Source organism: Anabrus simplex, chromosome 3 (assembly GCF_040414725.1).
Source record: "Anabrus simplex isolate iqAnaSimp1 chromosome 3, ASM4041472v1, whole genome shotgun sequence".
Classification (NCBI taxonomy): Eukaryota; Metazoa; Arthropoda; class Insecta; order Orthoptera; family Tettigoniidae; genus Anabrus; species Anabrus simplex.
Window position 1 is genome coordinate 91,710,266 of NC_090267.1, and position 25,525 is coordinate 91,735,790.

At 42.7% G+C, this 25,525-nt stretch overlaps 1 protein-coding gene across 1 annotated transcript in view; it reads right to left on the reverse strand.

Moving 5' to 3' along the window:
- LOC136866671 (UDP-glycosyltransferase UGT5-like) overlaps positions 1–25,525 on the reverse strand; it is a 95,257-nt gene that overhangs the window by 52,598 nt on the left and 17,134 nt on the right. Inside the window, exons 2-3 of the mRNA XM_068227010.1 lie at positions 19,045–19,228; positions 5,069–5,250 (exon numbers count right to left, since the gene is read on the reverse strand). Of these exons, the coding sequence (XP_068083111.1) occupies positions 5,069–5,250; positions 19,045–19,228 (366 nt within the window). The remainder of the gene's footprint in view (positions 1–5,068; positions 5,251–19,044; positions 19,229–25,525) is intronic.

Below are 25,525 nucleotides of genomic sequence, written 5' to 3' on the forward strand. Positions count from 1 at the left end.
AAGCTTACATGCAACGCATGTCAAACTTACTGGCCTGTAATTTTCGGCTTTATGTCTATCACCCTTTCCTTTATACACAGGGGCTACTATAGCAACTCTCCATTCATTTGGTATAGCTCCTTCGGCCAAACAATAATCAAATAAGTACTTCAGATATGGTACTATATCCCAACCCATTGCCTTTAGTATATCCCAGAAATCTTATCAATTCCATCCACTTTCCGAGTTTTCAACTTTTGTATCTTATTGTAAACGTCATTGTTGTCATAGGTAAATTTTAATATTTCTTTAGGATTAGTTACAGCGCCGCGCGTTCACTATGAGGTTGTGAAGGACATCAGTAGGAACTTCAATCATCGTATGCGACATACATCAACATGATCTTCACCCTACTGGGTTCCTGTCGAATTTTCTTTGGACGCGGTGATCCTAGGTGGCGCCATTCATTCGAATGCCATCTTAGTTCGGACTCAAACGCCTGTTCCCATGCTAAGTCAATAGCCACAATACACTGCAAAATGCATGCCCTAAAGCGTACTGGTGCTATTTCTGTACGTCTGTGAGGTGGTGAAGAACCCAATGTGACGGAGTTGTTCTCTGGTTGTGAAATTCAGTACGTGCTTCACCGATTAATGATGATAATGCTTGTTGTTTAAAGGGGCCTAACATCGAGGTCATCGGCCCTCACCGATTAATGACTAATACCAACTTCTAAGGAGAATTTTTGACCTGTCCATGGTCTGCAGAAATTAGATCACGAACTAACTCTACCTGGTCATGGGAGGATCCAGATTTCTTCTGCAACGTATGGTTTTCAGATGAAAGTCTTATTCACCTTGATGGCTACACCAATCTACAAACAACTTCATTTTAGGATTTGTATGGCCTGATGTCGTTATACAGAAACCAGTACACAGTGCGTGGGTTACGATTTGGTGTGCCGTTTCCGGTCATGGAATATCGAACCATCATTTCGTCGAGGATGCTGCACAGAATCCAGAAAACTGTGCACCAGGTAGTCTACAGAGACCTCATTATTATCCCACTCAGTTATATGGGACATTCTTCTCTCCTCCTCTAAAATAAATCCGTTTTTTATTATATGTGACGTCTACATTTTAAAATGATGTTATGCTGTAAGACATGGATGATGCAGGGAATGTAGTAATTCATCCCTGCTGTAACTTTTTAGACTGAATCTCGGCTAAGCCCCCCAAGGCCTCGGCCTGTATTGGCGTATGGTCTGGAAGCAGCAACACTTACTTGATCAAGAAAGAGTCGTCTTCAGGTAACAGAAATGAAGTTCTTCCGTTCATACATACATACATACATACATACATACATACATACATACATACATACATACATACATACATACATACATACATTATTATAGACTGTTATGCCTTTCAGCGTTCAGTCTGCAAGCCTCTGTGAATTTACTAAACGTCGCTACAATCCTCGATTTGCAAGTAGTGTTGTGACCTCATTTAGTTCTATACCTATTATTTTTAAATCGTTAGAAACTGAGTCTATCCATCGTCGTCTTGGTCTACCTCTACTTCTCTTACCTCCATAAAAGAGTCCATTATTCTCCTAGGTAACCTATCCTCCTCCATTCGCCTCACATGACCCCACCACCGAAGCCGGTTTATGCGTACAGCTTCATCCATCGAGTTCATTCCTAAATTAGCCTATATCTCCTCATTCCGAGTACCTTCCTGTCATTGTTCCCACCTGCTTGTACCAGCAATCATTCTTGCTACTTTCATGTCTGTTATTTCTAACTTATGAATAAGATATTCTGAGTCCACCCAGCTTTCTCTCCCGTAAAGCAAAGTTGGTCTGAAAACAAACCGATGTAAAGATAGTTTCGTCCGGGAGCTGACTTCTTTCTTACAGAATATTGTTGATCGCAACTGCGAGCTCACTGCATTAGCTTTACTACACCTTGATTCAATCTCACTTACTATATTACCATCCTGGGAGAACACACAACCTAAATATTTGAAATTATCGACCTGTTCTAGCTTTGTATCACCAATCTGACATTCCATTCTGTTGAATTTCTTACCTACTGACATCAATTTAGTCTTCGAGAGGCTAATTTTCATACCATACTCATTGCACCTATTTTGAATTTTCAAGATATTAGACTGCAGGCTTTCGGCACAATCTGCTATTAAGACCAAGTTGTCAGCATAGGGCAGACTGCTTTCTACATTTCCACCTAACTGAATCCCTCCCTGCCATTTTATACCTTTCAGCAGATGATTCATGTAAACTACGAACAACAAAGTTGAAAGATTACAGCCTTGTCTAACCCCTGTAAGTACCCTGAACCAAGAACTCATTCTGCCACCAATTCTCACTGGAGCCCAATTGTCAACATAAATGCCTTTGATTTATTTTAATAATCTACGTTTAATTCCATAGTCTCCCAGTATAGCGAACATCTTTTCCCTCGGTACCCTGTCATATGCTTTCTCTAGATCTACGAAACATAAACACAACTGCCTATTCCTCTCGTAGCATTTTTCAGTTACCTGGCGCATACTGAAAATCTGATCCTGACAGCCTCTCTGTGGTCTGAAACCACACTAGTTTTCATCCAACTTACTCTCAACGACTGATCGCACCCTCCCTTCCAGGATGCCAGTGAATACTTTGCCTGGTATACTAATCAGTGAGACACCTCGATAGTTGTTGCAATCCTTCCTGTTCCCTTGCTTATAGATAGGCGCAATTACTGCTTTTGTCCAATCTGAAGGTACCTTACCAACACTCCATGCTAATTTTACTACTCTATGAAGTCATTTCATCCCTGCCTCCCCACTATACTTCACCGTTTCAGGTCTAATTTCATCTATCCTTGCTGCTTTATGACAATGGAGTTTATTTACCATCCTTTCCCCTTCCTCAAGCGTAATTTCACCAACATCATTTTCCTCCTCCGCATGAGCTTGGCTGTTCGCAACACCACCAGGATGGTTTCCTCTTACATTGAGAAGATGTTTAAAATATTCCCTCCACCTCTCCAGTGATTCCGTGGGATCTATTATGGGTTCACCTGAATTACTCAAAACAACGTTCATTTCCTTTTTCCCTCCCTTCCTTTCTTTATTACTGTCCAGAAAGATTTCCCTGCTTCTTGGCCTAGCCTTTCCAGGTTATTACCAAAATCTCTCCACGACTTTTTTTTGGATGCAACAACTATTTTTTTCGCTCTGTTTCTTTCATCTACGTACAAATCCCTGTCTGCCTCGGCCCTGGTTTGGAGCCATTTCTGATAAGCCATCTTTTTACGTTTACAAGCTGCTCTTACTTCATCATTCCACCAAGATGTTCGCCTTTTCCCACCTTTACACACAGTTGTTCTTAGGCATTCCCTTGCTGTTTCTACTACAGCATTCCTGTATGCCACCCATTCACTTTCTATATCTCGAACGTGCTTACTGTCTACTGTTCGAAACTTCTCACTAATTATATCCATGTACTTCTGTCTAATTTCCTCGTCCTGGAGATTTTCTACCCTTGTTCGTTTGCAGACAGATTTCACTTTCTCTACCCTAGGCCTAGAGATACTTAGTTCACTATAAATCAGATAGTGGTCTATATCATCGAAAAATCCCCGTAAAACTCGTACATTCCTAACAGATTTCCTGAATTCGAAGTTGGTTAAGATATAGTCTATTATGGATCTGATGCCCCTAGTCTCCCATGTGTAGCGGTGAATAGCCTTATGCTTGAAGAATGTATTCATAACTGCTAAACCCATACTAGCACAGAAGTCCAGCACACGCTTCCCACTCCCATTAGCTTCCATATCTTCCCCACATTTACCGATAACCCTTTTGTATCCTTCAGTTCTATTCCCAAATCTCGCATTGAAATCGTCCATTAGCACTACTCTATCCTTGCTGTTGACCCTGACCACGATGTCACTCAATGCTTCATGAAACTTGTCAACTTCATCCTCATCTGCACCCTCACATGGTGAATACACGGAGACAATTCTAATCCTAATTCATCCAACTGCCAAAGCTACCCACAGCATTCACTCATTTACGAACCTAACAGAAACTATGTTGCGTGCAATGGTATTCCTGATAAAGAGCCCTACCCCAGACTCTGACCTTCCCTTTCTAACACCTGTCAAGTACACTTTATAATCTCCTATCTCTTCCTCGTTATCTTCCCTTACCCGAATATCACTTACTCCTAGCACATTCAGATGCATCCTCTTTGCTGACTCAGCCAGTTCTACTTTCTTTCTTTCATAAGCCCAATTAATATTGATAGCTCCTCATCGAATTCCATTTCGTTCGCGAAGTTGTTTCCAAGAAGTCCCTCGCCTGTCAAATGGGAGTGGAACTCCGTTACTCCCATAGGTCCGAGGCTTGCTTAAAATGTTCTGAGCCCGGTAAATTCATGAAGCAGGATGCTACCCTACTTTCACATAGTCCAAGTGAGGATCTCTTCTCTAACGGGTTATGGACCACCGGTGAATTGTATAGTCCTAACCGCCTGAGCACAAGGAGGGCCATGACTCAGAATATGTTCGAGATGCCCACTCCCATCCCGACTCTCATGACTACTTACTAGGCCACTCAGCCGTTGCCCATGGTTCACGAACTAGGACGTGACTTCAGTAACCCACACCATGAACCCTCCGTTCTTGTAAAAACAAAAATTGATAAAATAAAGAATGTGGATATCCGACAGCAACTTGGGATGGGAGTAAGCTTGGTGGAGAATCTCGAAGTTAAGAGATTGCAATGGTATGGTCACATGAAAAGTATGGATCCCGATAGGACCTTTCCATCAAACTTTGACCGAAGTGTACCTCGTGATATTTGGGAGAAGTAGATTTTCAAGGACCTTGAAATTCGAGATCTAAACTGGCGTCGCATATATGAACAACATTTGTGGATGGCCAGGACGAACTGGAGGAGGCTCGTACACAACCGCACTATGCTTGCTGAAGCGAAGAAATGATGATTATGATGATGATAAAGCTGATGGTAATGATGATGATGTTATGCATTAAGAATGTATTCATACTTACTTCATAAAAGCTTGCATCTGGGGAGAACCAAGCTGTTGGTCAATAATTTTCAGGAATGTTTCGTGGTTCATCCTCATTGTTGAAAGAGGTTCCATCGTGTGCACGATGTTAAAGTCAAGAGTATTATTCAAAGTTTCGTAGGAAAACGACAGGTCGATGTCAGTGTAGTTCGCAACAGGGGGCTGAAAAAAAAAACGGAAATCATGAAGCAATACAAGCAATGAATAAAATTTTTCCCCAGAAACCACGCCATTGAACGTTCTCTCCATACTCCCTTTTTTCCTTTTTTTCTTCATTTATTTACTCCATTTAATTATCTTATTTATTTATCTATGTGGGTATTTATAGTTCAGTTATTATGAGTTTCGACTTGACGTTTGAGTGCTGCCTATTGGCGGTGGGTAAGTGAATTAATCAACTGCCAATCATAGGCAGCCGATCGCTCCGATAGAGCGTGTTACATTCCAATTCCGTTTAGCGGTGTTGTCGCTCTGTTGTTTACTGTAACCACGCGCTATCAGCTGTGTGTTGTATTGTGCTCAGTTCTTTTAGCGGTCTTTGTGCTAGGTCGTTGTTCGTTTATATTTCGTAGTGAAGAGTTTATAAATTAATTGTTTAGGATTTTTAATAGTATAGCGCGTTATATTGTAGTGAATAATTTGTGACAGGTGATCTAGATTATATAGTAGCTTAGTTTAATATTTCGTTCGGTAGTTATATAGTAGGTTGATTTTAGGCCCGTGTGTGAATTTGATATTCTGTCATGTTGACGCCTACGTCTAAGGATGAAGCTCCCAAGATAAGAAAGCTCTTCGGACGCGGTACTCCACTAAGGAGCCAGACCCGGAAAATTCTTTGTAACGTTATGGAGTCATTCTTGACAAAGCACCAACAATGGCGGCTAGAAAGAATGAGTTGATTAAGTGGTTGAAGGAGCACAATATTTGGGTTCGCGATGGCATGGGGAAGAGGGATCTTATGCATCTCTTGAAACAAAATAAGCCTCAATGCCCAGTGTATGTGGTGGATGAAATAGCCAGAAGGAACGGGCATAAAGTAGTTCACCTTCCACTACTATACCATTGGCATTTTAACGCCATGGAACTTAATTGGGCCAAGTGAAGGATTATGTAAACTGAGAATAACTGACTCTTCACAGTTTCGGAAGGTGAAAGACTTATTTTCGAAGCCGTAGGCCGTACAAGTGCGGAAGACTGGAGCAACGTTGTGAGACTCACGAAATCCGAGATTATTAAAGCTTGGGAGAAAGAACTCACAGAAGATTATTTCTGAGTCACTATCAGCATTGCCATCGTCTGTTGAGGTTTCACTCTCGCTTGACCCTAAAGAGATAATAAAGTCTTCTACATAATCGTCTATGAGACTTTCTTTCTCCCAAGCTTTAATCATCTCGGATCTCGTGTGTTTCACAACGTTGCTCCAGTCCTCCGCACTTATACGCTTTGTAGAATTATTTCCTTCGTTACGGGAAACTGAATCTAAGAGCAACGTGAGATCTTCTACATGGTGAGTAGAAATTTAATTTAATTTTCTCACGGTTTATCTATTCGAGCATTGACATATTCTTATCTTGTAGCCTTATCCTAAATGTGTTGTGTATTATTGTTCATCTTGTCTGAATCATGTATGTTGCTACAAGGAATAACTGATTATGGATTTATATTCCAGTATTTACATTTCTGTTCGTGTTCTATATCGTCAATCAGCTGTTTGTGTTCGTAGCAATTTGGCACCACCGTCTGACTTCCGGCTAACTGTCAAGTCGTAACTCATAAAAACGGAACTATAATTAATTTATCGCTTTTTTACAATTGTCTTTACGACGCACCATCACAGACAGGTCTTATAGCGACGATGGTATAGGAAAGGGCTAGGAGTGGGAAGGAAGTGACCGTGGCCTTAATTAAAGTACAGCCTCAGCACTTACCTGATGTGGAAATGGGAAAGCACGTAAAGCCACCTTCAGGGCTGCCTACACTTGGGTTTGAACCCACTACCTCCCGAACGCGAGCTCACAGCTGCGCGCCCTTAACCGCACGGCCAACTCGCTCGGTAATGAATTTATGTTAACTTCAAACCTAACAAAGCTAATAGGAGTTTTGAAGGGCGGTAGTTTATGTCGTACAATGTCGACTTGTAAAGGATCTCTGGGGACACATTTGGTGTTTACCTGACAAAATCATTTTAAAATCTGTAGATCGCAACACAGTTCCAGTACCTCTGCACCTGATAGTTTAAATCAGAACATGAAAGTTGATACGTGATCAGGCCCAACGGACCACGCACCGCTACATGTCTCCTCGTTTGTCGTGTTCTATCCATCGCTGCCACTCCGAACTCTCGTAAGGCGCGTTTTCCAAGGTGCGATAGTAGGCGCCACGGCGGCCAGAGCCGCACGACTGGGGTCGTAACATACGTTGGCGACAGCAGGTGTGGTGTTTTCTTAGGTCAGCTTCAGACGAAGCGACTTGTGACGCTCGACACATGTTGCGTTACACCCTCATTAACAGTCGAAGATGACGACATGCACACGGAGTAGTGCTGCTCGCCAAGTCGCACGCTACCGTTGACCATGCGTGACTCAAGAGCTCCTCCGACATGTCGCGCTGCAACAGCCAGTCAACAATATCCATAGTGTCCTGTCACACGTGGAGAGCAGTAGTAGCTACCTACCCATGGGCCGGACTGAAACCGACACGGAGAAGTTTATTACTAAAGTAGAGAAACTTTCCGAAGAATAGCTGATTCTATGGCGGTGTCTTGACGAATCAACCTTTCTTTCAGAATGTCATACAGTTCATCAAATGACCGAACGAGTTGGCGTACGGATAGGGGCGCGCAGCTGTGGGCTTGCGTTTGGAAGATAGTGGGTTCGACCCCCCAAGCCCTGAAGATGGCTTTACGTGGCTTCCCATTTCCACACCAGGCAAGTACTGGGGCTGTACCTTAATTAAGGCCACGGCCACTTCGTACCCACTCTTAGGCCTTTCATATCCCATCGTCGCCATAAGACCTACCTGTGTCGTTGCGACGTAAAGCAAAGTGTAAAAACAAAAAAAATCATCAAATTATATGATAGACATCCATTGAATCTGCTCTCAGACTACTTCTACGAAAACGTTTACACTCCTTCCCTGAAGGGGGAGGCTGGCCTCTTAGACGATAACACCGTCTCTCAGGCCGGGGGATGAAGACATTGAGTGGGAGTGAAAGATAGATATGTAGAGAGTGATTTGAAGAGTAGTGGGAGGTGGTATGGGCGTTAGCTGCTTAACTGAGGGAAGAGTTTTTATTAAGTTACAAAGATAGGGACAAAGGACACGATGAACTTATTTGATATTGACATGGACAAGAGACATAAATTTTGGATTTTTATACTGTAGCCGTGCGGGATGGGCCATCTCATCATGATTTGATATGATTGATAGGATATTGGAATATTGAAATACATATTGGGAAGCTGGTGCACTCTTGAGAAATATTGCCACACCTCCGAGAACATTCAGACTGACCTGGAGGCAGGAAAATTTTGTGAACAGTACCTTATACATAACATATCCGTTGCGAAGAAGCACGGCTAGTTAAGCTGTATATCTCGGCAGAAATGACACGAAGTGACCGCTCCCGTAACTACCAGAGTGGAGAGGGGAGAGAAGTAACTATGTCGCTAATTGCTACCAGAAAAAGAATACCCATATTCCGACTCAGTAGGAAATAGCACAACGCTACATATTCTTAGAAATGAGGAAACAAAATTTCCCAGTCTACGGGCGTATATTCGTAAGGTTGGCTATGGGAATATTTAAAAGGCCCGCTTTACTTTAAGGCCAATGACAACATTCTGGTGACTTGTCGACCATATACAGGTGTACCAGCTTTGAAACTGTAAACATGAAATCCAGCTATCTTTCCCATTAATAATAAAATATTCGAATCACAGAACTTCAACGGTGGGGATTTTAGAAGTTCTTTATCATGATTATTTGCAATAGCGTTAATAATTTAGGGTATACATTTCTAGGAATTGACCCTAGCTGTACTGGTATTGGCCAGAGATACACCACGCCAGTAGCAACGCTGGAATTCCGCGAAAAGTGGAAGACGGAAATCTATTGATTTCTTATCAATCCACGATCGATTCTTGATAAAATTTCGACGTGTGAGATTACATTATCAGACCGTTCTGTGGTGAAAATTTGAACATCCAGGTCAGCCTCCAAATACCTATTTAAGAACCCCCGTCTCAGGGTTGACCTCTGATGAACCGGAAGGAGAGGGCAGATAAGTATAAATAAGACGAACCCGACAGGCTCGAGAGAAAATACGTGAACCAAGCAGAGGGCAGAAGCTATGCCGCTCAGTGCAAAATTATCCGCGCCGCACTTAAGCTAGTTGCAGTGCATACCCGAGTAATTTCAGTTCGTAATGGTTCAAGCAGCCGGCCCCGTGGTGTAGGGGTAGCGTGCTTGCCTCTTACCCGGAGGCCCCGGGTTCGATTCCCGGCCAGGTCAGGGACTTTTACCTGGACCTGAGGACTGGTTCGAGGTCCACTCAGCCTACGTGATTAGAACTGAGGAGCTATCTGACGGTGAGATAGCGGCCCTGGTCTATAAAGACAAGAATAACGGTCGAGAGGATTCGTCGTGCTGACCACACGACACCTCGTAATCTGCAGGCCTTCGGGCTGAGCAGCGGTCGCTTGGTAGGCCAAGGCCCTTCAAGGGCTGTAGTGCCATGGGGTTTGGTTTGGTTTGGTTTGGTTTGGTTTGGTTTGGTTTGGTTTGGTTTGGTTTGGTTTGGTTTGGTTTGGTTTGGTTTGGTTTGGTTTGGTTTGGTTTGGTTTGGTTTGGTTTATTGGTTCAAGCAACAGGAATAAGTTCAGTATGAATATCATTATGGTTCTCGTAACGTAGGAATTTACTGAATAGTATCAATTACCGGCAGACGCCGCAAGCACTTATAAAGAAAGCAAGGTGCCTAGCCTGCATTTATAATATTTCAGACGGTGAGACTTCGTCATCTGTGAAGGAAACCCAGTCAGCGTAGTGAACACTACACGGCCTAGACAATAACAATTTCCGGGAGTGCCGTGTTCGATACTCGAGAAGCGCGTCGGGTCGCATTTGTGATACTTCATCACTTAGAATCAATAGTTCCTAGTTCGAGCAGGAACGAAGAAACACAGTGAATATGTAGATGATCTTAGGCACCTAGGAGTCAGAATATGTATATATTACTGAATAAAATTTACTTTAAGATGTGTGTGGTGTATAACTGCATAGGATTAATTCAGCCCCATGTCCTGAAGGTCAAAACCTTGTCAGAGTGAGGCAGATGGGGACCTGAGCCTTTTATCCGTCCAACGCCAAGAAGCCTACACATAAGTTGAATAATTATGTGGGAATGTTATCGCGATAAAATGGGGAAATAAAAATATGAATATGGTTACTTAACGTAACACATGGACCGCTTGTCGGTTAAGATAAGACGGAGGGACATAATTAAATTTAATTTAATATGGGTTAAATCGTTTAATTAATGCTTGTTTGTCGCGCATAAATTTAATATGGGTTAAATAATTTAATTGAAGCTTGTTTATTGTACATACATTTGCTATGGGTTCATTATTGTTTACTGTTGTTTCGGAGAGTGTTACGCACACCCAAATATTTGAACGAATTTCTTGACCGCTTTGGTCAGTGTTATAGCGGTATTTTAGTATTAGGAATAAGGCATATTGTTACATTAAATCCAGACATATGACATTGCCAGTGAATTTAAATGAGTAGTTTACATATGGAAGGTGGGTTCATAATAATTATTATACTGAGTTGCCGAGATTATGCCGGTGATCATAAATTCATTAAATTGCTGGGATATAAAATACGATACCGGTATTCAAATATAAACAGGGATAAAATTTAATTTTAAATGGATAAAATACTGGGATAACTAGGAATCACTAACGACTTATTAACATTTCTGATTGGGTTCCAAAATATGTGTTAATTAAATTTGTGTTAATTAACGAGTCGGAATGCGGCCGCCGGTTATAATGAGTGCTAAATAAGGGTCTAAACGTATTGTTTGAATCGCGGTTGTAATGAATTATATATAATGGTCAAAATTTTATATTGCAAATAGTGGTTTAAAACCACGGAATAATTACATATTCAAGATTGTTAAAGGTTATGGGAATATAAATTTACACCATTACAATCATTTGTGGAGACCAACCTCAGAAAACCAATCAAGTGTAAAGGAGGAAATTAGGAATAACATGCAGTTAATGAATAAGTAGATGGCGCTAGGTCGTCAATGGAATATAATCAGTCCTGAACACTGTGCACAATAATTGAGGAATGAAGATGATGATGTATGAAGAAGGAAGGATTCCCTCATCAGGGAGATTTATAATGAAGCTACGGTGAATTATAATGTGAAACTATGAATAATAATAATAATAATACTTTAATACTGTATGGTAGTAATAATGACCGTAATCTTGAGGTTTCGACGATCGCAAAGAAATTATAATAAATGTAGTCGCCGTGAGTCGAGTTGGTTTCAACCAACAAGCAAGGCTTCCCTTGAATGTCTAGGTTCATAACTCTGTGAGTGAGACCCCAGCTGGTAAATGTCAGGATCATACGAGTTTTTTAGAGTCACCTTCCGATACTTGTATGTGTCGCATTGGCAATGGTAAATATTAAACTGAGCCTAAATTTGGCGAGCTAATACTGGTATGCTCGTGACACTGGATAATTAGGTTAGGGTCCTTCCATCTATTTTTCTCCTTTTGTTACGATAACATTTCTAGCATAGGATTCCGGGCTATATCATATGTGAATAACCCGGAGGTAACTCATCTAATGGAACGTGGAGGCGACCGCAAGGCAGATTGTGCTCGTGCCCGCGTCTCCTCAAATGGTTTCAGGTTTACGTGTCTAAGTACACGAGTCATTCCTTCCATCCATACGGATCAGGTTTTCGACCAATTCAGGCTTGCATGTACTAGCACGCGGGTCACTGTTCGACCTCATATAATATTATTCCCACCATCAAAGTAGTAGGATGGTGAAAACATAAGTTGTAATTTCTTTCAGGTTTAGTTACTGTCGTATTAGAAATTATGTCGTAATATAGCATTGCCTAAATTACTTAAATAAATTGCTCCTTTTCTTTGCAATTTCAAAAGGAAACACTTACATTATCTTTTTATTGTAGATATTTAGTGATGCCCATTGTAATCATTTCTGTCATTTCCTAGTCCCATTATGGAGCCTTTCACTTGAGTGTTTACGGATAAGCCCTTGCTCCTATTTAAATTTGCATGCCCCGTTCATCCCTGTAGTTACTTGAGTGCCTTATTTGAATACATTATTTTGTTTTAGTCATTTACTCAAGAACCGATCACCCCTCAGATAAATGCTAATCTGGGACTCAGGACGTGAGCGGGTGCAATACATAGAATATTAATACAGTACTATTTTGATAGAATTTCTCTGGACGTAAAACATATAACATTGAGTATAGTAATGGAGGAGAAACATATTTATACAACGTTTAGCATAGAAGCTGGACGTGTACACAGTTTTTTTCGATAACCCATAAGTACAAATTATAGTGATTTGATGGAATGTTGCTGTAATATTCGTAACACAAGAACTGAATTATTGATGAGTTGAACATGCATAAAGGAATCGTATTATACATGGAATTAATATAAAAAGTGGGACGCCGACAGGGGCTAGCGCACAAAATAATGATCATTATAATGGGAGGTGAAATGGTTTGATGAATTGTTGCTGTTGTTGCTATTGTGGGTGAGGGTGATGAGGGAACAGGGAGTAAATCCAGGATGAGGGTCCAGATTCAGATATCGGTCGGCCACCACCCTAGGGTGGGCGAAGGGAACGATACAGGTGGAAAAGGGACTGGTTGAAGAGTCGAAAAGGAGGGGGGGTCATTAAGGAATTGGGTTAGGGCGGATGGGCACGGTTGAGGGCGCGAAGGATGGCTCGATGGAAGTGTATGAGGACGAAGGAATCTAGTTTGGGAAAGGGAAAGATGTCACAGAGGTCGGACAGTGGAAGAGGAAGGGGAGAAGTAGGGCATGACGGACAAGGCGACATTCTATGGAAAGGAATGTGCAGTACAGGGTAGGATTGGATTGGGCGACAGCTGCGTAGGCAGTGAGGCCGTAGGTAATGGGGAGACGGACAAAGGATTTGTAGGTTAAGAGGAGTAGAGAGGAGTTTTAACCCACCGAGCGCAGGCTAACCGTCAGACCAGCTGGACACGGGCGGCGGTGTTGGTTTTTAAATGGAGGAAGTGGGGACGAAAGGTTAGGTGTTCATCGAAGTGGATTCCTAGGTATTTGAGGGTGGGTTGGGTCCGGATGGAGTTATCACGGATTCGGAGTTGGAGATTGTGTGGATCACGGGTGCTGCTGAATCTGCGGCATTTTCGGAGAAATAGGAGGGACTAGGTATTAGTTGGGTCGAATTTAAGGTACCACCGGTCACACCAAAATGAAGGAGTCTCGGTAAATTTGGACGGTACGGTAATAGATTGGATGGAGTGGAGTAGGGCGAGAATGGTGGTGTCATCCGGAAATTGAAGAAGTTGGATCGGAGCTTGAGTATATCTGCTACAAAGAGGATAAAAAGGAGGGGGAGAGTGGAGAGCCTTTTGGGACACCAAGTGTGAGAGGAATAGAGGAGGAGAGCTGATGGTTGTTGGAGATCTGGGTCGTGCGGTTGCTGAGGAAGGAGGAGATAAGCCGGATATAGGAGGGAGAGGAATAGCAAATAATGTAGTTTTGAAACGAGGGCAGGGTGCCAGATGGAATCAAATGCTAAGTGGAAATCAAACGTGATTACAAGGGTGGGACGGGTGCGATTGAAGTTATTGGATCAGATTTGGGCCAAACTTAGGAGTTGATCACTGCTGGACAGGCCAGCATGAAAGCCAAATTGGGAGGGGGGGAAGCAAGTGGTTACTGTGTAGATGCGGATGGAGACGGCGAACAGGGCTTTTATCAAGGATTTTGGCAGGGACCGTAATAAGGATGATGGCGCGGTAGGAGTCGAGGTCTGAAGAAGGTTTTCCGGATTTGGGGAAAAGAAGCATCGTGGTGTGTATCCAGGTTGAACGGTAAAACCCGGTTCTAAGGATGAAGGTGTAGAGTGTGGCTATTATGGTGAAAAAGGATCGGAGGGACTTGACGGACGTGTAGGTAGCGGGCCTTGTCAGGTCCAGTGGCAGGGTTACGGGTCTTGGATAGGACGGAACGGATTTCGGATGGGATGATGCGATCGTCTAGGGGATGTTTTGTGAGAGTTTGGTTCGTGGAGGGTGTGAGTGCGGGGGAGGAGGCTAGGTTTAGGTAGAGCTGAGTGTCTGAAATATCGAAATTAGAGTCAGCATGTGTGCTGAAACGGCATTTGAAGTTCTGGGCGAAGATCTCCAGTTTCTCCGTGGTGTTGGCCGGAGTGACGCCACAGTCTATAATGGGATATCTAGGAGTAGAGGATTAACCAAGGAGAGCGTTCAGCTTTCTCCAGTACTTGGGTGGGTGTGGGTGGAGAATGTTGAGAGTGGTGCAGGAATGGGCCCAAGAGCGACGGGTGTGAGCTGAAATGTAGTTCCGGATGGTGCGGAGGGTCTGTCGATGTAGGCGGAGGAAGGAAGTATCGCGAGTGGATTTGAATGGGCGAAGGTAGGACTGGGAGAGCTTTTGGAAGTGGACGAAACGGCGAGGTAGTCGGGGTTCGAAGGTGAGTGGAGGTTGGTGGAAATGTGGGCCGAGAATGCAGAAGTAATTGCAGATAGGATATTGGTGCTCAGGTTGTCTACGGATTGTTGATCGTTCATTCGAGAAGGGGTTTTTACCAGGGTTTGGGATAGATGAGTCTGGTAGGAGGGCAAGTCTGCTTTGGAGAAATTGGTAATGTGGATAGGGGGTCGGGTGTAGAACGGTGGTTAGCAGAGAGGATTTGGAGAAGGACGAGGAGTGGTCACTGCCAATACTTGGAAGTAGAGAGAGACTTGTAGGAGGTGGTCAAGGTAATTGTGGGCGATGATGGCATCGGGGCGGTGTTGGAAGAAGGCCGGGTGTGTCCAGGAATAGGGATGAGGGAGCAATCGATGTGGTTAAGTAGGTTCTGCAAACGATCCACTTCGACGTGGAGGCGGTATGTTAGATGAAGGTCTTCTAGGAGCAAAAAGTGGGGAAAGGTGTCATCACGGATGTGGGAGATGTAGGCCAGAGGTAGTTGGAGGTGGGACCGGTGGTAAATGGTGGCAACATATAGGATAGGGGTGGGAAAATAAATCGCGCCGGCAATGGATTCAGGGAAGCTGAGAGTGTAACGTTCTGGAAGTGATTTGCGTGAATCTAGTGCGGAACCACCTCGGCCGATGTCGTGGGGGGTGGTCCGAGCGGTGTGATTGAAGCCGTGGAGATGGGCGAACTGATGACGCTGGAGCATATTTTCATTGAAGGCAAGGCCGTGGGAAGGGTGTTGGGTTGTGAGGGTTTGGAGGCGTTTGGAGTGGAAGGAATAGATGTAAAGGAAGAGGATGGAGATGAGCTGAGGAGACCGGGATCCGGAGGAGACTCTATCCATGATCAAATTAGTGTCTCAAGGGGGTGAATTGGAAATAGGTGTTCAGGCTGGAGTGGGAGTGGACGAGAGCATGGGCGATTTCATTAATGGCAGGGCTTTCCTTGACCTTCTTAATGTAAGGAGAAGAAGACGATAAAACTCGGCAGAGAAAGAAGGAAAGTCAACCGTATATTTGCATCACACGACGAGGAAGAATGCTATAACATTTTAATTAACAGGCATCTCGTAACTGATGAGACAAAGTTCAGGAAATATTTCAGACCGAATGTTGTCTGTTTAGTTATAACCTGGAACTTATAAAAAGTGATATTTTGAAAACCCCGTGCAATCGGTACTAGAAGCCCATCAACTTAGCTTAGAACTTGCATTCACTCTCAGGTACGGACATTTTAATCCTATTTTAACAGTGTTTAGCTCTGCTGAACAAAATTGTACATAACAATCAGTAAATCTACGGTCGTAATAGTCATGAAAATCGTACTCATATTTATGATCGAAAACGAAGTGGCATAGAGTGGCATGTGAGTGACTAAACACTCCCTCGACTTTTCGTTGCTTCGATATCGTATCCAAAGTAAATCATTAACTACAGTGAGTTTCTCTCATCGGTTGGCCCACTTTATCTGCCTCCCGTTGACTCATCACTCCCTGCACCACGACATATCAACAAGGACAACACTTCGCTCACTTCATCCGTGCATGACATGACATAACAGTTAAAATTAAGAAAATAAGAGCTAAAAAATTAGTAATTAAAAATTGAGAAAATAAGCTCGTACCTTATGACAGGAGATGGCGGAAATGTTCACCTCCTGCATCCACACATTTCTGGCATCGACTTCGGAAACTCCGATTCACAGACATAAGTTTAACATTTTTACACGTTAACATTTTCGCAGCCCGCCATGCTGAGCTCTTCGAAACCCCGGCTTCTTGTTCAAGTCGTCTCAGGGATTTTGTAGGCGTATATTCTAATCTTTCTGCGATTTTATATACTTTTTTCTCGTTAGTTACACGTTTTTAACACTTCGCTTCTTATCGAATAAAGAAACAGTTCCTCTCAATTTATTTACGAGTTTCCTCACGGTCTCTCTATGTGGAGAGCGTACACCTGGAAATTGTGTTACAAATCGCCTAACGACTTCCCTGCAAGACTCTGTTTTCACATAATTATCGTACATAAATACCCTTTCCTCTACCGTGTAAACTTATGGACACATTACGAGAATTATACCCCGAAGTAACACTTCACAACTCGAAAACAGTTGGACCGACAGATCAACACTTATTACACGTTCTAAGCACGGGCCTGAACTGCGAAGTGCGGGCTTTCCCATGCTGTCGCTGCGCTGTGTAACGGGAAATGATGAGTCAACGGGAGGCAGGTTAGCCGGGCACGCCTGCACCTCCGGCTGCGCGCCTGCCGGCCAACCGTTGAGAGAGACTCACTGTACTACACTACTTTCAACTACAGTCGCAGCGACTGTGGCCACCAGCACTGCTCACTGCACCAGTGTGGATCATCGCGTGTCGGAGACCAAACTTAAACTGCGCATGCGCGGAGATGGCGAATGCTGTCGCTATGGAGCCTCCAGTTGCACCTTGGAAAACGCACCTTTGGGCAGTTGAACAGGTTCTCATGGTGTATTAAATCACCAAATGTGTCATCAAAGATTTTTTGCATGGAGGGTTGAACGGACTTCCTTTCCCATTCTAAAATCGAACTACGTCTACCACGTTTGAACCGCGATTTTTGGAATCCAGAGGGTAGCATTCTACCACTGATCCCCGGAGGGAGCTACTTTAAGGTAAATTAGTGCAAACATAATTTTATCAAGCATCAAAAATGACAATAATATATTTGTTTCAAGTGTCTTCACCTGTTATTAAGTTACGCTGGGGTCCCATAGATATAAATGATATCAGTCCTGACTATGAATAAGGACAGATTTGGAAATATTTTAACTAGAAGCAATGTTTACTTATATTCTTATGAAGAAGAGTGTTTAATTACAAATGAACGATTAATGCCAGAAAGTGTAAAAGATCCTTGTTTAAGTAGAAGAACTGAAGTTAAATTTAAGAAAGTTACTGCATGTATGTTTTTTCTTTTGCAAATATATAAAACGTGTGTGACACAGCACACTATCTCTATAGATATGTATAAAAATTAGATAATTCTGTATTCTAGGCCTAAGAACACCAAGTTGAGCTGATGGCCCACTCCCACGTGGGAGAATGAAATAACAATAAATGAACAAAAATGATATCAGTAGTAAAGAACTGGAATGATGTTATACAGTACAGAGTAATAAATTAGGTAAAGACTGTGACGACTGCAAACAGACCTCGACAATGTTGTGAGTAGGACAGCAGACTATGGTATGATGATAAGCGGGGTGAAAGTCTGGTTGTGACTTTCACCAAGAGGAATTGTCCTCTCAATTTCAACTACTGCGTTAATGGGGTGAAAGTTTTTCATGAGGAACCCTAGTTCTTAATATTAGGAAATATCTTTATTGGGGTAACCTCATGAGGAAGATTTTAAATAAAGGTTACTGATCTATTCATATGATTATGAGGGTGTTTAGGGGTTGTAATAAGGATGTAAAGGGAGGGCATATAAGTCCCTGGTAAGACCCCAACTAGAGTATGGTTCCAGTGTATGTGACCCTCACCAGAATTAACTTGATTAGAAAACTGGAAAAAATACAAACAAAAGCAGCTAAATTTGTTCTGGGTGATTTCCAACGAAAGAGTAGCGTTACGAAAATGTTGCAAAGTTTAGGCTGAAAAGACTTTGGAGAAAGGAAACGATCTGCTCGACTAAGCGGTATGCTCCGAGCTGTCACTGGAGAGATAGCGTGGAATGACAATAGTGGACGAATAGGTGTGAGTGGTGTTTTTAAAAGTAGGAAAAATAACTATGAAGATAAAGTTGCAATTCAAGAGGACAAATTGGGACAAATATTCGTCTATAGGAAGAGGAGTTAGGGATTGGAATAATTTACCTAAGGAGATGCTCGACAAACATCCAAATTCTTGGAAATTATATAAGTAGGGATTAGGTAAACAATTAATAGGCGATCTGCCACCTAGGCGGCTGCAGATCAGTGGTGACTGACCAATTTTGTTCGTGAACCTAGCAGAAGGCATTGACACAGAGCTGTAGCTTGTATACATCCTCCACTGCTACAGATCTTCTTCGGAATCGAACTCCTTATCTTGGGAATAGTATGACAATAATTAATGGACTATGTTAATGAGATCGGCTAACCCCCAACTGAAATAACTGGACCATCCTGAGAGAAGACATTGTACCTTGAGCGGATTTGGACTGATGACGGTGATCTGATGTCCTCGGGCCGCCAGAGCTTTCATGATGACTTGGAATGGGAGTTGATGACTGATGGCTGGCGTGGGAAAGATACCAAGGATACGAGCTCCATCGCTGCAACACGAATAGGTGAGCAGCAACACAGCCACCACGTAGATGACCACTGGGCTGAAACAGACAAGGTAAACCAGGGTAAATATGAACAGTTGACGGAGAAGAAATGACTGTCCAAAATGTCTGACCTCATTGGAGTAGGAATAATGCAATAATTTTATGAGATTAGACATTTTGAACAAATTGATTTTTTTTTTCAAATATCCTTTAACGTTTCCTCCTTATGAGTTCCCTCCCAATCTCCATCCTTTTCGTTGCAAATGCGTACACTTCAGAGTGTCATATTAAAAACATACAGAGCTGCGGACTGTGGTATCCCAAGCACCTTACAATAGCTATGAACAACTATTTATACCGGTATGGGAATGTAAAGAAATCAAGCCACTATCACCATTACGTTCGACAGCTATTTGCAATTCATGGAAGTCATCAGCTGTCACGTGGAATTTCTCTACAGGTCTGTCTTCTTCTTCTTCCTAGTCGCATAACTCATGTCTGAGTATCGTGAACTAATGTTTACTTTCTGCTATTCAATTGAGTTCACCAGCAGTCGCCATTGTCTGCGGTCTTCTGCCTTACGGATTGTCACTCGAAGTATTGCGTGAGTTACGTCTTTGATATGGTCGATCAATCTTCTGAGAGCTCTTCCACGCGGCCTGATACCACTTACTTCTCCTTGGGCCACTAGTTCTTCAAGGCTATTTTCTCTCATTTTATTATGTCAAAATAAGTGCAGGATTCTCTAACAAGGGTTGAAATTTGTTTCGGGACACCAAGATCTTCTATTATGGAGGAGATAGATTCACCAACACCACATTTCAAATGCATCGGTGATATTTTGTCCTTAGCCTTCACTGTCCATGATTCACAGACATAAAAGAAGACAGAAAATACTAAGACTCAAACCAGGCATTTCTTTGTATTTTTATTGATTGCTCGGTCACGCCAGGGGGTTTAGAGCCTGTCCATAGGAACTCTGACAAGAGGAAAGCGCTTCGCATGCTGATGACGTTGCTTGTTGTTTAAAGGGGACTAACGTCTAGGTCATCGGCCCCTAATGTTTGGAAATGAGACGAAATGCAATGACAATTTAAAAGTACAAAATTCATCCACTGACCAGAATTCAAAACGTGATGATGAAGAATAAATGAATGAATATGATTTTTTTTTTTAATCAGTGGGTCCGACCCGCAATGCCTCAACTTCCCAGAAACTATATTACTGACCAAGGGACTGCTTCCAAATCACAATCCTGAATCAATGATGTTTGTTGTCTAAAGGGGTTCAATATCCAGGTCAACGGTCCCTCATAATGGCACTTATCGCTAAACCATCCCTTGGTCGCACCTTTTAGCCGCCTATTACAACAGGCAGGAAATACCGTGGGTGTATTCTTCGTCTGCATCCCCCACCTACAGGGGGTACTTCGCATGATGTATTCCCTGTGTATGTTGAATAACAGGAGAGACAGAATGTAACTTTGCCTCACCCGTTTTGAAGGCATCTGATAAGCCACAGTCCTGTTTAACTTGGGCGGTGCTGTTTTCATTTAAGAGTTTAATCTGCAGGGAGATGCATGCTAAGTTCTATTCATCGTAACACACAGGAAAGCAGTCAATTTCTGTTACCTCTTGCAAAAGGGCAAAATTGATCAACGACGGTAAGATAGAAGGGAAACTCGGGCGTAGGTGGAGAGGAATATCATAGGCAAAGGACCTCCAACAATAGTCCGATAGCCTCGATAAGGCAATCTAAGTACGGAAAGAAAAAAATACGAATAATACCTCAATGGTGGCCACCAACTTCAGCTGTGACAAACGACGTACATACTCGCTCAGACTCGTTTACAAGAAATGGGTTCCGATCGTTCTAGACTCCCTCAGAGCTTCCTGCTCGAATACACTGATCACTGGAGTGTTTGGAAGGACCAAAGTCGAAAAGGCTCTCAACTTAATTGAACAAATGAGTCCATGCTGTCTGATCACAATGAACAGAGACGAGTCTGGACAGATCAAGCAGTTCGGAAGCTCGAAAGTTCAAGTAACTCACTTATTGTCACATGCATCGGTTCTCCTGACACCTTTCTCTTAGACCCACTCTATAAAACACTCTTAACGCTTACGCGTGAAGCAGAAACAAGACCATCGAGCTCGATAGCTGCAGTCGCTTAAGTGTGGCCTGTATCCAGTATTCGGGAGATAGTAGGTTCGAACCCCACTGTCGGCAGCCCTGAAAATGGTTTTCCGTGGTTTCCCATTTTCACAGCAGGCAAATGCTGGTGCTGTACCTTAATTAAGGCCCCGGTCGCTTTCTTCCCACTCCTAGCCCTTTCCAGTCCCATCGTCGCCATAAGACCTATCTGTGTCGGTGCGACGTAGAGCAACTAGCAAAAAAAAAAGAAACAAGAGCACAATTCTCAATTTTATCACCCAATGAGTGATTGAACAACTAAGTGGTCCGGTATACCGAGCTTGTTATCGAGTTTCGAACTGAGGTTCACCGACACTGCTCACAATTGAAATGTCGCCAATTTCGACTGAGCAGAATGAGTCTCGTTCGACTTTTTCGACAGACTCGTTCTGTCTCTGTTCGTTCTAGCAAGGGAATATGTTTCTGACCAAACGAGCTGAGTAGTCGAAATGGAGACGGAATAACCTCAGGCTCGCTCTCATTGCAAGACTCCACAGCGAAACTTATGTGAGGAAAAGGGACCAGAAGAAGAAATGAAGGAAATTAAATATCGAATCATATACAATCCAAACCCGAAAGTCATCCCATAAATCAAACTGATCTACAAAAAAGTGACTTTCGGTAGATATCTTGATATCCAACACGCGTTCTAAGACAACTGAAACATGCTGATTCAAAATATGCAAACCATTTGTCTTTATCACCCACCGTTCTTGAAATATACGACATCAACCATTTACATATTTTAACATTGTAACATATCAAGGAAAACGACTCACAGACGGAGATTTCATTAGAGCAGTGATTGATACATGCAGTATTTATGAACATGACTTTAGCTAATATTAGTGCAAATGCATCACATGCCACATATTAGATTTTTCTGTTACATACCCGCACAGGCATCAAAACAAATGTGGTGAATTTATGCATCCTGTGGCCGCAATAATGTCCACTGTCACTGACAATAAAAAAGAAGCAAATGAAAATGTTGGGCTTTGTATGAAAAATAACGAAAAACAATGAAAACCATTTTCGATCAACGATATTACATGAAAAATAAAATTTTGTCAACAGCTTCAAAGCGTGATGTGATGGAGCAAAACTGTTTTCAGGTTGTAAATCAGCATGGAACAACGCACTAGAAATAGTAAATATCACGTCATATATCTGTTGTGTATTAAGAGAGTTATTTCACACACACGAAACAAAATTTTATTAAAGGAGAATTGCAATGATACAATATTGCGAAATATGTACCACTTGCGCATTAAACTCAAAGTCCAGCTTCTGCTGAAGGAAAAGTCTTGTCATAGAACGGACAGTTTTGTCACATAAACAGATTACTACAACACTTGAATATATAAAATATTTACACGTTGCCAATACACAAACTAAATGAAGACTCGCTGAGGGAGAAATGTTGCATAGCAACTGATTTGCAAAGCCGAAGTGCTCATTCAAGAGCTGAGGATTTGAGAATGTAAAATTTGGAGAGATGTCAGCGAGTCTAGAGATAGAAACCTCACGAGCTAGCTTCAGTGCACTTGTTCAGTAAGCTCCTTATATAGAGCATCGTCTGCGCTTCCGAAGTAAGGAGTAGCCAGTCGTTCGACGATTGACTGCATTGTCTGTCTGTCTGTCTGTCTGTCTGTCTGTCTGTCTGTCTGTCTGTCTGTCTGTCTGTCTGTCTGTCTGTCTGTCTGTCTGTCTGTCTGTCTGTCTGTCTGTCTGTCTGTCTGTCTGTCTGTCGAGAAGTTTTCATTCCCCGCCCATCGGGCGGGGCGGGCCCCCTAGATCGTTACGCGATCTCTCGAGCGAGAGAAGTGAAAAGATCTGGGAGGTGTGAGAAATGAAGAAGGTGGGTAATGCGAATCGATATTAGGTGGAGAAGTGATGAGGGTCTCTTGATTGAGGAGATGTTAGGAGTTAGTTTGGCTGGGGAGATGAAAGGAAGTGAGGATTTATACAGGAGTATCGAGATGGAAGTTGCGAGAGGAAATAAGGTGGTGTAGTGTATAAGCTATGTGGGAAAGGACAGTCGTGAGTTGTCTTAGATGGTCTAGTATAGGTGGGGGGAATGAGATATGAACAAAGGGGTAAGTGGTCTGACGTGTTGTGTACGGTGAAAAGGAGGATGATCGAGCCGGGTGGGACGACGAGATGTGGATTGAGGATTTCGAGCGTGGGGAAGGGACCGAGAAGGTTCAACATTATGGCGACGGCCGAAGAGATTGACACCATGTGAGATGAGGTGGTCAACTGCTGCTGCGCTGGTGAGCTGGAGACGGATTAGATAGGTGGAGCCGTGGGTGTTAAAGATGCGAAACGCCCTCCAGATGGGTATGCCTTGACGACGAAGTTGATGGTGAACTTCCGCTGGCGAGATGAGGGGGTCGACGCCGCGAACGACGCAACTGAACAGTGCGGGTGGAGTTGATGTCGATGGCGTTGAGCGGTTGGCGGCTGCTGCAGATGCGGTTGAAGATGGTGGTAACACTGTTGATGGCGGTAACGGAGGTTGACGGGCTGTTGCTGGTGACACTGTTGATGGTGGCAACGAAGGTTGACTGGCTGCTGCTGGTGCGGCTGGAGATGGAGTTGGCGTAGACAGTCGGTAGATGCGCTGGGGGTCGGGGAGGAAGGTTGACATAACAAGCGATGGATGGGACGAAGTAGTAGTGGTGAGGGAATGGGAAGAGTAGGTGTGATAACAGAAGGCTATGGTGGTGGTGATTGTGGTTGTAGGCATGCTTTTAAGGTATTAGGGAGGCTAACGTCCAACGAGGAGTCGGCCTATATGCTTTGTTGGCTCGGCACGAGCGGATAGTAAAGATGTGTAGCCACCCGGCCGATCAAAAATCGCAGGAGAGTCTTCTGCGACGAGTTGTGTAGTCCACTTGAGAGACGTCGATGAAAGACCCTGCATTGTCTCCCGGCCCCTCGCTTATATAGGGTCTCGATCGGTGAAGTGGATGTCAGCTGGTTGCCTGGCCAGCTCTGCCGGTGAGAACTGGATACAAGCTGCGATTATCGGCACCACAACAATATCTACTGTCCCCGTCAAATTTGGTCAATAATAAAGTAAAAGTTACAGGCCAGCATTAAGAAGTTTTTATTATTTGTCAAGGGCTAGATCCTGTCGCCAGCGAGCTGTTTTCCGTGTGCATACGCCGGATTTTACCAGTTCTGAATATAGCAAGTATTGATCCACTCTTCGATCGAGAGAAAGGGAAGGACACGTGACGAACAGGTTTCCCGTAGCAAGCAGCGCCCGAGTATATTCTACATAATTCCAGAACAGTCGTAGCCAATAATAGGAGTTGATGATGGTGATGATTATTTATTTCTATCGAATCTTCGAATTATATTCTGAAATTAGGATAGATCGTCGTCGTTCTTAAATCATTGACTCAATAAAAGTGATAACTCCAATTCGATCACTGATCATTGGCTAAGTCGAGTGTGTTAATAGACTTAGGTTCATCTACTTGACTTTACTGACCCGACCACGTGTAAAAATAGTGAACTGATAAAATTAAGTCAGGATTCGAGTGTAAAATAATGTATATAAAATCCGTGTTACCCATGTGTGAATGATATGAGTGAATGGAGTATTTAGAAATATTTTCAGATGTTCATTTTTCTCACATTGTGTTTTAATCTAGTCATGCGTTCACCGCGATGACTTAGATTATTCCTGCGTTGTTTTGTCAAAGTGTTTGTTTAATGAAATCCTTAATGAAATATTTATTGAGATTATGACAAAGTAAGAATTCATTTAAATTTATTTTCTTTTGATATGGATTCAGACGAAAGATCATGTAGTTAAAAATCAGCAAAGGCAAAAGATTTCAAATACTGTGCGGGTAGGAATTCATTTTCAACAGATGGCATATTTAACTTATAAATCAAGGACTTAACAATTAATAATAACAATTAATAAATTAACTAATTCAATTATCAAGTCAGTCATGATTAAATTGAAAATTTAATAGGTGGAACACGTTAACCTTGTGAACACGATCGTGTGATTATTAGTGAGAAATGTAATGAAATAATTCGATGGCAACTAACAGTAATAATTAATTAATTGTGACATTGGAAATAGATTCAGGATTGACAGGAGAACTTCCATAAATTTATTAAGCTAGCGTTACC